A 15,232-nucleotide genomic window follows, 5' to 3' on the forward strand; every position below is an offset into this window, starting at 1 on the left:
GGCTCTTGGCCTTCTACCGACAAACAGAAAAAAATCTGGATGGTATCATAATTCATTACCCACAATATAAAAACATTCCTTTGCTTGGAAGAAGTGTGGTTATTCTGTACATGAGCTGCTCTGGCAAAGCCCCATGAAGAAGTCATGGAATAAAATCCTAACAAGAGACACAACGGCAAGTTTCTGAAGATTGCTTTTTACAGCAACCAATCCCTGATAAAAATGCTGGCAATTGCACCAGCCAACTCCATTCTCCCTGAGGAGCTAATATGTGTAATAGGGCAGGATTTCTGGTTTTCTGGATTTCTGTGAACCTACCTTATTACAGATGTATATTCAGAGAAACAAAAGGATTGAATTATATTTCAATAAATCTTCCCAAAGAGTAGACTTTTTTAAAAATCACACTTTTGATACATTTAATGAGTTTAAAGTTGTACTTGCTAAAAAAGTACCTGGAGTCCAGCTAATCTAGCTGGATAATTAAAAATAGACTTATCAGAATGAATAATTAAGGGGCAGGAGTTGAAGCAGGAAGATTAGTGAGAAAGCTACTACAGAAAGCCAGGAAAGAATGGATGGTGGTAATGATGTTAGTAATGGTAACAGGAGCACTTATAGTCCTAATCATAATAAGAGTAACATCATATTAGTATTGTAATAATAGTAACAAGAATAATAATAGCAACAATGATAATAATTATCATTCTTTGTTAGGTTTTAAATTGAATATGTAAAAATTGATTATTAGTTAGCCAACTTTAAGTTAAATTAGATGCTTACATCAAAATCTAGGTTTCTTCACTGACATTTTCTTTATAATAAAGGTCAAGGCTAAATTAAAAATACAACACACACACACACACACACACACACACACACACACAACCCTCCAGACTAGGGGAATGGGGAGTTAACATTTAACGGTTAGAGTTTTAGTTTGAGAAAATGAAGTTTTGGAAAAGGGCAGTAGTGGTGATCATACAACAATGTGAATGTACTTAATACCACTGAATTATAAACTTAAAACATGGTTAAAAAGGTCAATTTTATGTTACGTATCTTTTATCCCCCCAACCCTTTCCAGAATTATCTGATCTAACAGGTAACCCTGCTCAGGACAAAAATGACATCCTGTTGTGAAGAACCAGGAGCCTGGACAAGCCCTGGACCCACAGGCCACTCATTGACCTTGACTCAGGGGGTGCTCAGAGCAGCCCTGCCTGCTGCTCTCCTTCAAACACTGGAAGCTGGCTTGAAGCTTCAACACTAAACAGTATAAGCGCAACACTTCCCAACCAGAACTATCTTGGGATAGGTGTTACAACTAAGTTGCTTTCCTTATCCAACCACTAACCCCTGCTCTAAAATATCAAAATCAAAGACCTCAGTAAAAGCACAGGTGGTAGTGACTGCCTCCTACAGTGTCCTCCAGGAAACACTGTTTACAAAATTGACTATATGAGGGAATTTGTTGCATGGGAACTCTGTTTACGAGCAAGGTAAAAGTGGGGGCATATCTACCAAAGATGATAATTAGTTTGAGAGGATGTTATCTGTGATCCAACTGTCATGACAGGGAGCCAGCAGGGCATGCTGCTTCCACGGATCACTTCTGCATAACCCAATGATATCATCTGTATGTGAAAAACTGCTTTTGTCTGTTTTCTTTAAGGGGGGTGGGATGGTGAGACGCGAAGAGCTCAACAGGTTATTAAGAAACAAGCTAACGGGAGCCAGAACACCTTCCTGTTTAACCTCAGTAGAATATTCTGACTGGCCTGTGAAAACATCTGGACTCTTGAGGAGCAGGTTCTAAATAAGCACCAACATGCCAGGGGCTTTGGTTGGTTTATTTAATTTAGAGTTTGATCAGCTTCTGCCTACAGAGTCAGAGGCCAAAGGAAAGTCAAAATGAGCCACTAATAATCTAGAACCATTTCTAACATATTCTTAGAATATTAAGTGAAAAGAGGATAATAAACGATGTTGACAGTAGTGTCTCAAACTTGAAAAAATAGGCATGGCAAATCAAAGCAAGGAAACATACACACATATTAGCAGTTGTTATCTGCTAACGCTGAGGGAGTCAGATAATTAAATATTTATCCAGTATACCAATCTTCTATAATGAAGATGTAATAGACAAAGCAAACTGCTGTTAGTGTGAAAATGTACTTTTTTTGTGGAGCCTTTCTTGTGCCTAGCTTTGCTTCCTCCAACTTTTTAAAATCCATCTTGCTTTGGTTGTTGTACGCATCGCTCTGAATTGTGATTGCTTGTTTAAACTCACATCTCTCTCTTCCACACTAGACTGATTTCCTTTAGGGCAGAGATCATGCCAGAGTTTTCAACTCTGGTACTTCACACCATGCCTGGCACACGGCGGCCACAAAATAAATGTCTATTGTTTCAAATGAAGCATTCAGGCCCTTTAAAATTGTTCCTACAACATACAAGAGTTCCCAAAGTCAAAGGAAAAGACAGTAGCAGACACTAATACCCTCCTAAATTAATGATAATGCTGTAGGGATCCATCAGAGAAAGGAAATAATTCTACAGGCACCTAGGGAAAGGATGCATATATTCCTTTCTTTCTTTCGTTCTTCTTCTTTTTTTTAATGGCAGACTTTCGCTCTGCCCAAGGAGGTCAGATTCTTTTTGAGCCGGAGTGTTTGAAACTGGGTAGCTAAATAGACTGAAATGGTTAACTACTGAAGAAAAGGAACATCGTAGGATAAAAGCCACGGGAAGAATCTGAGAGCCCAACTTATTCTCTGGACAAGAGAAGACAATAACATCTCAATTCAGTGCTTCAATAAAATATCTTCTGTAGCTAAAAATCATAATCACAAGTACAAATCTGACTCGCCAAAACCAGCCCTAAAGTAAACTGTAATGTAGATTTCGGCATATAGATGCTGTAAGCAAAATCAAAGTTGTTTGGAAAACATCCTAGTGGTGTATTAGGATCAAACCCAAACCACAAAAGTTGGACCTGTCTGACCCTGAGGTGCTTTGTGTGCTGCTGTGGATGTGCATGTCTGTCTGGCCCCACAGGGAGCCTCATCTGTGCATGTGCTGGAGAAGGCCCCTGGGGGAAAATGGTAAGTGCATATGTGCATGACTTAACTTCAGTAATCGGCGTGACTACAGATAAGGAAGGGAGATCATTTATTAATTCATCCTAATTTGTGCAAGGGTTTCCAAAAGACACAAACAAGAGAATGACTCTGAAAAAATCATGGTACAAGAATATCCTGGAGCGATTTGGAAAGACACCCTAAGTGACCCCAATAGAGAAGTGATGTACCTGGTATGTCAGAAGTTAGGAGGCTGCAGAAAAGAGTATAAAAGAAGAAAGACAAAATCTAGATTTTTTTTTGAAACTGTTTATACTCTGAGGGGATGCAAAAAATTCTGTGGGTGAGTCAGCCTGGAAATAATGAGAAAGAGAGTCTATAAAGTTCATAGGAGCTAGGGCTTAATCATACCCCAGAGGAAATTATGTAGCAAAAAGCAAATGCCAGTGCATCTGTTTGATAACATCCATTAGCGCAGACTGTCTGGCAGAAACAAGCAACAGGCATCAAAATATCTCGACTTTAAAGTCAGCACGGAAAAAATGGATGAGCTCTTCAAAGAGCAAATATATGTGGCTCATCTAAGATCAAACAATAAGGAACTCTAACCTGTACTTGGTAATTCTCAATGTTATTTTGTTATTTAAAGCAGGGCCCACAATAAGGAAATAAAAGCAGATGGACAATAAGAAGCTTGAAGCAGAAAGAATCAAGGAATGAGCTGAGAACCAAATAATAATGTAAAAATGAAGAATTTCAGGCCAAACTGAACTGGCCTAGGGCAAGGGCTAGTATAAATATAATTGAAGTTCCTAAAGTTTTATTTTTTTTTTGTAAATATTAAAATGCTATTTCCTTGGTTAGTATTTCCAAAAATTATACTGTAGGAGATAGATCTGGAATAGTACATGATGACAATCTAAACACTGCTAAAGCAATGTAATTTGTCATAATTAAGAACTGAAATCAGCCAATGTTCCACAACAGGCGCATGGTAAATTGAATTGTGGTACATCTATGGCTTGGATATTATGCAGCTTCTAGTTAATTCTACGCAGTAACATGGAATGTACATGACAGAGCTCTAGATGAAGAAGTCACTTTATGCAATATGGATTACAGAGCTAAAGTAATGCTATATATAGTTTTTAAAACAGACTTTCTTAATTACATTTATATTCTCAAGAAAAAGTTTCAATTCAACTTAAATTTGCTTTGATATTTTTTTTAGTAGTACCCTCACAGAGCTCTAAACATACACCAAGCAGAAGCAAAGCACGTTCCTCGCTTCTATGAGGCTTTATGAAACCCTTAGTAAAATATTGCAGACATAAAAAAATGCTACCTCTGGAGCAGCATCTCTGTAGCTCACACACCGCCTGCCATTCTTTGCCAGTGTTTCTAGAAGTCACCAAGGAAACACCAAATGTAATGTCTGAAGAGAGAATTGATACATTCCCTCATAGGAAGACCCATCGAGTCTTCACGTGTCCCAGTTTATGATTTTGCTGTAGAGACAGTCAAGCATCTATAAACTAGGGAAAGTGAATCCCTAGGGAAGAATCTGGCTAGGGCCAGCACAGTGTACTTTTCTCCAGGCCCTTTCCTGATGATCAATGTGCCTAAAAGCATTTCAGAAGAGATCCATTCCCCTTGGGAGTTTCTGCATTTATTTGCATACGCTGTCCTTTTTTTTGACACTTCTTTGTCATTTTGGGATTATTAAACTAATTCCTTTACAGGCATATTTTCTTTTGTTTGTCTAAAAAACAGTTCTTAAAGGTGCCCTGATTTATATCTTTGTGTATTTTATCTACTTTATTTACTTAAATACTCTTAAGAATTTTTAAAGCTAATCTTTCTAAGTGAAGAATCTTTCTTCAAGGGATAATTTTTTTATTTCTAGGATACTTCACAGATGCAACAACAACACTAAAAAAGCTGTTTAATTATAGGAAGACAGCTTTTATGCAGTCTTGAAGTATTTGATTTCATTGAAGTATTTAAACTTATTTAATTTTAGCCATATAAAAAATTCAAATACCTTAACAGTGAATTTCAATTAGGGAGAAGGATTAGGGTTATACAGGAAATCACTTGGGGAGTTCTTGCAACTAGACCTGTTGGCATTTCCAAATTCTAGGAGTTTTGGAGTGACTGTCACATTCCCTTCCTGCTGGTAAAACAAACAAAACAAACAAACAAACAAACAAAAAATCCAAAAAAAACAAAAACAAGGGAAATGGAATTTGCCTTTGACTTCCCAGGTACTCCTGACCATATTCTGGCTGTTGATCCCTTCATGAGTATTCACAGCATACTTTTAAGAGTTCATTAATTATATTAAAACAGCACTTGTGAAAGTGGGAACTGATTCTAAACACCACAGTTTTGTTGTTATAGAAAGCTCTTACTTGGAGCCATATCATCAAATTGTGTATCATGAGGTTCTAATGAATGAATAACAGTACTCATCCTTTGGTGCAAGGAAGATCAGAAAAATATTTATTTCACAAGAAAGAATGCTTTCAAGGGGAAAGGTCACACAAAAAGAACAAGGTTTTTGATTGTTTGATACTTAAACCCGGAAATGGTTGGGCAGACTGACCTTGCTGGGCTAGGCCATGCAGGTCTGAGCCAGGGAGGTCAGCAGGCACTCGGCATGCACACCCCATTCAAAAGCAGGCAGCCCAGTGACTCACCGGCAGGGCAAGATCCGTACAACGTCGTTGGGCTTGTACCCTTCAATGCAAACTGCACAGTTATCAAAATCGGGCTCTGTTTCCTGTAACAGAGAAAATACAGATGAACCTACTTGTGTAGCTTCAGCTCTTGGGGAAATATCCAAACAAGCAAGGAGAGCTTGCTTGGAGCAAGGCTTTCAATGGCCCAGCTGCCATTTTCTTAATCAAAAATTGCTCAGTTTCCATTCCTTCCAACCTCCACTTTTTGTTTCTGGGTTCCACTGCAAGTGCTTTTGTAAGGGAACGGTTTTTTAATGTATCGTTACTAATTATGCTATTTATTATAATTGTGAGAAAGCAATTTTTAAAAATACCATCACTGAGAATGCTATTTATTATAATTAGAGGTGACATCAAAAGCTCAAGGATGAGAAATAGCGTTTAGGGAGAACTGTCTGAACGATATTTCATCTATCACCTCCTTGGGAATCTTATGTACACAACTCCAGAACAATGGATTTAACTTTTTATTCAAGTATATAAATCTCTTTCAATACCCCATTGTATATGACTTATGTGGTGGTCCCTGTTCTTTTATTCTTCTGTTTGAGGGGAAAAAGTAATGAAAAAATATACTTTAAGTTTAGTAATGAATTAAATGAATTTCATCTTATTAAGCTCAATAGTCTTTTTATATAGTTGAAAAACAGCAGCATGTAGTGAGACAAATCAATTATTCAGACTAAAGACAATACATGTAAGAGTTGAGAATCCCTTACAATGGCCCAAGGAGCCCCAAATACATGTACTGCAATCCGCTGCTCTATAATTTCTTCTGGGGAGAAGAGAGACCTTTAGAAGTCTGTGGGCCTGGACTATACTGTTTTATTGTTCCTCCTCAAGATATGCTTCTGCTTTTGATATGGTCATTGCAGCAGTATTTACAATAGCCACGATATAGAAGCAACCCAAGTGTCCATTGATAGATGACTGGATAAAGAAGATGTGGTGTATATATATGTGTACACACACACACACACACACAATGGAATATTACTCAGTTATAAAAAAGAATGAAATCTTGCCATTTGTGATTGCATGGATGGATCTAGAGAATATAATGCTAAGTGAAATAAGTCTGTCAGAGAAAGACAAACACCATATGATTTTACTCATAGGTGGAATCTAAGAAACAAATGAACAAAATAAAAAAAAGGAAACAAAACAACCAACAAAACCCAAACTCTTAAATACAGAGAACCAACTGGTAGTTGCCAGAGGGGAAGTGGGTGAGGGGACAGGTAAAACAAATAAGGGTGATTAGGAGTACACTTATCTTTTTTTTAAAAAATTTTTTGATGTTTATTTTTGAAGGAGAGAGAGACAGAGCGTGAGTGGGGGAGAGGCAGAGAGAGAGGGAGACACAGAATCTGAAGCAGGCTCCAGGCTCTGAACTGTCAGCACAGAGCCCGACATGGGGTTCAAACCCGTAAACCATGAGATCATGACCTGAGCCGAAGTCGGAGGCTCAATGAACTGAGCTGCCCAGGCGCCCCAGGAGTACACTTATCTTGATGAGCACTGAGAAATGTATAGAATTGTTGGGTCATTAGGTCATATACCTGAAACTACTGTATAACACTGTATGTTAATTATAGTGAATTTAAAAAAGATATGCTTTTGCTCTTGGCCTTATGTCATCATTCTACAGCTAGGGAGGCTGCTGCAATGACTTTGGGGTTCTAGATGCTAGATTCAGAGGGACTGAATATCAGTGGAGGACATCACTCATCATATAACACTGTCCTTTTTGCAAGGATTTATGGACAAATATTCTCAAGTTGGAACACCAGGAACAACCATTTGGTTTTTACCTTGTGGGACACCAGAATAAGGTAATTAGATATTGCTTGAATATGTTTTCCTTCTTTGCCTTGGCTCCTGGGAAGCCCCAACCTAAATTTGGGATCCATTTCTGTTACACAGTTCAGGTAATATATTTGTGTACAAATTGCATCCTACCTCCACCTGTTTTTCCTATCCTTACTTTTCAATGTCTTATATATTCTGTCCAACGACTTAGTTGTTCTATTGCCTGTATCTTATTAACTGTTTTAAATTATATTAATAAAGATGGGTATAATAACAGACTTACAGGAGAGCTATTGTCACATATCCCCTTTTCCCACCCTTCCCTCTCTTCTACCCTGGCTGCCAGAAAAGTCAGGAACTGTTTTAAGATAGCCCCTTACCAAAAAGAAAAGAGGCTGTTACCTTGTCGCCCTTCTTGATGGTTCTGACCTGGAGCTTGCTGATCGCTTTCTTTGCTGCATCTCCCAGTCGGCGCTGAAAAACCAAAAGCTGCTTGTGAGTAATAAAGATGTGTAATTCTTGACCTTGTTTCTGATGGCATTTAATAAACCAGGCCAGCTATCTCTGAAATCATGCACAAGTGGCATGAGTGCTAAGGACGATGGCTGGAAGAGATGGGGCAGTCATATTTGTGCAAAGTGGTTCTAGTAATTGAGGTCTATTAAAGAGCTCTGCCATTGAGAGACGCTCTTCACGCACAATGTTAAGCAAGTGACAAATGACATGGGAAAATCCTGCACTACAGGGACTCCAGCGCGGGTTACAGTTGTGCAGACTAGCATACACACACCTAAGTTCAGTAACTTGCCACTCTAGCCATTTAACTTATACAAGGAGATAGTCATTCTGGAGTAGCTGGAATAAACTTCATCTCCTTTTGCACAAGCAGGGTTTATTGTTTGTGTATTTCTTTCAATTTGGAATTTTAAGGAATTTCCTTTGCTTATACAGACCCAGCCTAGATTTATATCTCACCTGTACTATCCTATTCCATCACATTCTTACATGCCAATTTCGCATCCTCTGTGTATGTTTAAGAGTGGGTATGCATATAGGAAAATGCATAAAACATACATGTTCAGCTTAAATAATTATAAAGCACACACCTGTGTAACCACTGTAACTCATGTCAAATAATATATTATCACTTCTTTTTTCTTTTTTTGATAGGGAAAGTTGCCATCCTAGTGAGCCCTGCAATAATGTAATGATAGACCAATGAGGAAGAAGGGGAGAGGGAGAAGGGGTGTGTGGTGAGAGAATTAAGTTTTAATCTGTCAAGCAGATTTGCTTGTGTGCCTGTGAGTTTTCTACATGTAGCAACTCCTTCTTAGGTACTATCCTGTAATAGAAGTGTATTTGCAGCAGTGAAACATATTTGAAGGACTATAATAAATAAGACATTTAACAAGAATAATCACTTGCTTTAATATTTTTTCCTTTTGGAAATAATACTCAAGCTTCTTTCTTTTCTTTAAAATTGTGAACATATTCTAACAAACAGTTAACATACTCTAGGTACTGCTAAAACTTTATATGCAATATCACCTTCATTCTTACAATAACCCTATGGGAAAAAATAGTACTTTATAGAAAGAACTGAGACTTACAGAACTTAATTGTTTATCATAGTCAATGAAAACTCAGAATTTGAATTAAGTTTGACTGTAAAGCCAAAGCTAAACTACCACTCTTATTATTCACTAATCACCCAATCAACAGACCAGCCAGTCAGCCCACCAACCAACATCCACCCAATCAGCCAACCAGCTAACCAATCAGCCAGCCTGCCAATCAACGGACATGTGGCCAACCAGCCATCCAACCAATACCTGGCAAGCTAGCCAGCCAACCTACCAATCAGCTAGCAGCCAACCAACATCTGGCCAGCCAGCTAATCAGTCAACCAGCCAAGGAACTAACCAACCAAAATCTATTAAGTGTTTATCAATATGGTACTTCCTCAAGCATACCGCAGCAAATAAGTAAATTAAGTAGAAGACAGGTGTTCTCCTTGTTAATTCATTTTCTTTTATATTTTGTCCTTAGTTTCTAAATGATTACCGGCAATTTTAACAGAAAAGTTAAGTTTGGTTGTTCCCTAAAAGGAGACCTACATACACTTGAGATTTATGCAGAAGTCCATAAGTAGCTAGCAAACTAAGGTAGCAGGAAAAACAAGGAAGGTTTATAATGATAAATACCATGGTGGGGGGCACATTGAGTAAAAGGGAAAAACACTGAGATGAAACTAAACAGGATGGAACTCTCTGTCCTTTCTTCTTCCTCTAATGTTTCGATCTACAATCCTTTGATCTTAACTCAGTCCACTTCTTCAGGGAGCTCTTCTTCCATGTCTCCCAAGACAGAAGATCCTTCTCGTCTATACCTTATGGAATCTGTTCCCGCTGCTTCATAACACTGTCATAACATTTGCAACGTGACATTTGTTTGTATAACCTATCCCTGTTACATTTCCCTCAGGAAGGTTCCAGCACCTAGAGTAACGCTGCCTTTGATAACTGACAATTAGTCCACATGTATTCTGAATTAGTTATTTTGTCCCAGGGTTTTGGAAACAATGGTAGTGAAAAGGGGCACCTACTGGCTGAGTTGATAGGACATGTGACTCTTGATGTCGGGGTTCTGAGTTTGAACCCCATTATGGGGGTAGGGAATACTTAAAAAAATTAAAAATCTTTAAAAAATGGTAGTTCAAAAACACATTAATTCCTGCTCTTTCTAGCTTACAATCTAGTGGAAACTCCATAAATGTTCGATGAGTGAATTAAAATCTTAAACCAAAAGATTTTTTTTGAAGCATGAAAAATCATCTATGAAATTTAGCCAGTTAACAGGAAAATTAACGGACAAACTATAAGCAATATATGTGGTAAGGTAAGCAAAGCTGTGATCCTGGCTTTGGCAAAACCAGTCAGTCTTAACGAAGAGCTGCTTTCCACTGGAAAAGAAACCTGGAGCAGGAATCGAAAGGAATTGAGACGAGGCTACTAGTTACTAGGAGTAAGTGTAACAAACCTGTAGGATATTACATTTAGAATAAGAAATCTAGACCCAAATAAACAAAGGTTGATTGTTTTTCATTCAAGAGCTCAGATATTTTTGCAATTGTGTTAATGTGTATTACATAATACCTGGCCCCAACAAAATCACATCGACTGTTTTTTATTTTTAAGGGCTAAGCAGAGCAATTAAGTGGCAAGTATTATTTTCAAACAACAGTCACAGATTATACTCAAAGGAACCAGAAATATTTTTTTCAAAATTTAATTTTATTTAAACAATTCTTTAAAAATTTTTTCTTAAATTGTTGAAATTCAAAACATAATTGAGTACAATTTTTTCATAGTGCAAGTCTGCTAATGAAGAGAATGAAATTGCTTTTGGTGTGTTTAACTGGGGTTCAGAGTTAGCATTCCTAAGCATCACAATCGGTTGTTGATCTGTAATGAGGTTTTATGTACCATACTGAATATATTGTTTTCTATGCATAAGTCTTTAAATTTTTTTTTAATGTTTATTTGTTCTTGAGAGAGAGAGAGAGAGAGAGAGAGCGCACACGAGTAGGGGAGAGGCAGAGAAAGAGGGAGACATAGGATCTGAAGCAGGCTCCAGGATCCAAGCTGTCAGCACAGAGCCCGACATGGGGCTCGAACCCATGAATCACAAGATCATGATCTGAGCCAAAATCGGCACTTAACCAACTGAGCCACCCAGGTGCCCCTCTATGCATAATCCTGTGTGATGAGATTATAAGGGAAAAATAGTGAAATATAGAGCATAACCCCTATTTTCATGGAATTTATAATCTATTTGTAAAATTATCATTCCAGTGGTAGAGCAACCTTAATAAATATAATATTACTGTTTTACGAAAGAGATGAAATAGTGCATTACAAGAGCCTAAAATAATTTTTGAGACACTTTATATAGTTCTGAAGAATACCTATAAAAAAGTGAAGCCATGTCCTTTTATTAGAAAGTCTGTAATGTGGCTTATGCTGACTTATACACACAATATTCGTATTTTTTCCGTCTTAACTGTTGCTTATATTCTATTACTTCATTATATAATAGTTACTTCTTTTGACACAACCCAAAAGGAATGTTGTTTTAAAAAGTTTTTATTTTAATCACCCAATGCTTATCACAACATGTGCACTCGTTAATCCCCATCACCTATTTCACCCATCCCTCCACCCACCTCCCCTCTGGTAACCATCAGTTTGTTCTCTATAGTTAAGAGGCTGTTTCTTGCTTTTGTCCCTCTCTGTCTCTCCTTTTTTCCCTTTGCTCATTTGTTTCTTAAACTCCACATATGAGTGAAACCATATGGTGTTTGTCTTTCTTTGGCTGATTTATTTCACTTAGTATAATATTCTCTAGCTCCATCATGTCATTGCAAATTGCAAGATTTCCTTTTATATGGCTGAATAATATTCCATTGTGTATATACACCACATCTTCTTTATCCTCGATGGACACTTGTGCTGCTTCCATATCTTGGCTATTGTAAATAATGCTGCTATAAACATAGTGATGCATGTATCCCTTTGAACTAGTGCTTTTGTATTATTTGGATAAATGTCTAGTAGTGGGATTACTAGATCGTAGGAGAGTTCTATTGTTAACTTTTTGAGGAACCTCCAGACTGTTTTCCACAGTGCCTGCACCAAGTTTGCATTCCCACCAACAGTGCACAAGGGTTCTTTTTTCTCCACATCCTCACCAACATCTGTTGTTTCTTGCCATTCTGACAGATGTGAGGTAATTATCTCATTATAGTTTTGATTTGCACTTCCTGGATGATCAGTGATGATGAGCATCTCTTCATGTGTCTGTTGGCCATCTGTATGTCTTCTGTGAAGAAATGTCTGTTTGTGTCTTCTGCCCAGTTTTAAAAAATGTTTTTTATTTATTTTGAGAGACAGCATGCATGTGTGTGGGAGAGGAGCAAAGAGAGACAGGGAGAGAGAATCCCAAGCAGGCTCTGTACTGTCAGCATAGAGCCCAATGCAAGGCTTGAGCTCATGGACTGCAAGATCATGACCCAAGCTGAAATCAAGAGCAGGATGCTTAATCCACTGAGCCATCCAGGCACCCCTCTTCTGCCCATTTTTAAATTGGATTATTTGTCTTATAGTGTTGAGTTTTATAAGTTCTTTATGTATTTTGGATACTAACCGTTTATCAATATATCATTTGCAAACATCTCCCATTCTGTAGGTTGCTTTTTAGTTTCATTGATTATTTCCTTCAATGTGCAAAAGCTTTTTTTACTTTAATGTAGCTCCAATAGGTTTTGGTTTTTGTTTCCCTTGCCTCAGGGGACCTATCTAGAAAAAATTTGGCAAGGCTGATGTTACTACCTTGCTCTATTCTAAGATTTTTATGATTTCAGATCTCACATTTAGGTTTTTAATCCATTTTGAATTCTGTATGGTCTGTGTGAGTCTTTCCTTTCCACTCAATGAGTCCCTTTTAATATTTCCTTCAGGGCTGGTTTAGTGGTCACAATCTCCTCTAGTTTTTGTTTGGGAAATTGTTTGTCTTTCCTTCTACTCTGAATGACAGCCTTGCTGGGTAGAATATTCCTGGCTGCAAGTTTTTCCCATTCAGCACTTTGAATATATCATGCCACCCACTCCTTTCTGGCTTGGAAAGTTTCTGCTGGAAAATACCCTGATAGCCTTATAGGTTTTCCTTTGTATATAACTGTCTTCTTTTGTCTTGCTTATTTTACTATTTTTTCTTTACCACTATATTTTGCCATTTTAATTACAATATGCCTCAGTGTGCATCTGCCTTTGTTGATTTTGTTGGCAGCTCTCTGTGCTTCTTGGACTTGGATATCTGTTTCCTTCCTGGGTTAGGGAAGTTTTCAGATATTATTTCCTCAAATAAATTCTCTGCCTCCTTTTCTCTCTCTTCTTTTTCTGGTACCCCTATAATATGAATGTTATTATGTTTGATGGAGTCACTGAGTTCTCTAAGTCTATTTTCATTTTGCCTGATTCTTTTTTCTTTTGTTCAGCTTCATTACTTTCCGTAACTCTGTCTTCTAGGCCATTAACTCATTCTTCTGCTTCTCCCAGCCTGCTGTTCATTCCATCAAGCATGTTTCTCATTTTGTTTATTGAGCCCTTTATCTCTGCTAGGTTATTACTTATCTCTGTATTAATGACCTCACTGTTGTCCTCCACTTTTTTCTCAAGTCCCAGTGTCCTTATGATTATTGCTTTAAATTCTCCATTGTGCATATCACTTATGTTAGGAAAGTCAGCTATGTCTCCTATTCTTGAGGGTAATGGCTTTATGAAGAAGAAGTTCTGTGGTGCCCTGCAGTGTTATGTCCTATTCTGTAGGGCCTGGCACTTACAGGAGTGTCTCCTATGTGTGCTGTGTGCACTTAGCTGCTGTGTCCTAGCCACTTTATCCTCCAGTCCAGTTGTCTGCAGAGGCTCTCTTTCCCTGTTGTGGGCAGTGTTTGGTATCTGGCCTGAATGGGGCACATTTTAACGATGTGTGCTCTGGCTTGCTTGTGAAAGGAGACCTGTCATCACCGCCACAAAAATGAAGGCCTTGCAAAAGTCCCAGTTTAGGAGACATGGTGTGGACCAGGGTTTGGGCCAGTCTTCTGGGGGAAGGGGGCCTGCCGAACTAGGACTGAGACAATTGTAACTGAGAAGAGCAGTTCCAAGGGTACACAGTGGGGGTGGGGCTTGGTGTAAGCAAATTAGGCAGCCAGGGTCTATGCTGCATTGCTTTCTGCAGGTGGCCATTATTTATGCTGGGGGACAAGGGAGGGAAATGTTGCCCACCAGTGTTCCTTTGTTCCTGGAGGGGGTCTCTCCTTGAATGTTGTCTCTCTGTGACATGCTCCAAGATGAGCCAATCTCCCTGCTCTGTGCCCCAGGCCCTCCTCAGATTGGTTTCCATGCTGTATGTCCTTAGGCTGTTTTCTCTGCCTTTTCTCCAACAGCAGCCCCAATGTCCTCCAAGCTCTCCCTGAGCCAAGCATGCTGACCTTTAAAACTCCAGGCTTTAAGCCTCACTGGTTGCAAGAACTCATGAAATTCGGGCCTTGTTTTCCAGGCCAATTGCTATGGGGATTTTTTTCCCATGTGTTCCCATATGTTGGTCTGTCCTTCACCCTTCTCCTTGACCACGGCTCCCTCCCCACCATGGTGGCCAAAATCTGTTTGTCCACCAAACCATGTCTCCACACTTCCTACCTTCTTCAATGTGGCCTCTTCTCTACCTTTAGTTGTGAACTTTGTTCTGCCAGTCTTCAGATTGATTTCTGGGGTATTCAGGACAATTAGATAAGCTATCTATCTAGTTGTATTTGTGGGATGAGGCAAGCGTAGGGTCCTCCTACTCTGCTGCCATCTTCCCCTCCAGTTCTCTAAAACAATTCTTTAGCAAATGAAATATGCCCTTCTTAAAGGTGAGCACACAAGGTAAGTTCAAAGACTACTTTAAATTTTGGCCTGCACTTAATTTCATTTTTGGCTGTATCTGAATAAAGATGAGGTGTCTTTAAAAAACATCCCCCTTTTCTCTTCCAGA

The 15,232-nt window shown here is 38.5% G+C and overlaps 1 protein-coding gene across 2 annotated transcripts in view; it reads right to left on the reverse strand.

The window, feature by feature from the left end:
* The window catches only part of RNF150 (ring finger protein 150), a 293,201-nt gene that overhangs the window by 111,274 nt on the left and 166,695 nt on the right, over positions 1 to 15,232 (reverse strand). For both annotated transcript variants that reach the window (XM_060654117.3, XM_060654116.3), the window contains exons 3-4: positions 8,042 to 8,113; positions 5,786 to 5,868 (exon numbers count right to left, since the gene is read on the reverse strand). In XM_060654117.3, coding sequence (XP_060510100.1) covers positions 5,786 to 5,868; positions 8,042 to 8,113 — 155 coding nt within the window. The remainder of the gene's footprint in view (positions 1 to 5,785; positions 5,869 to 8,041; positions 8,114 to 15,232) is intronic.

The sequence above is a fragment of the Panthera onca genome, chromosome B1 (genome assembly GCF_046562875.1).
Source record: "Panthera onca isolate mPanOnc1 chromosome B1, mPanOnc1 haplotype 2, whole genome shotgun sequence".
In the NCBI taxonomy this organism is placed as follows: Eukaryota; Metazoa; Chordata; class Mammalia; order Carnivora; family Felidae; genus Panthera; species Panthera onca.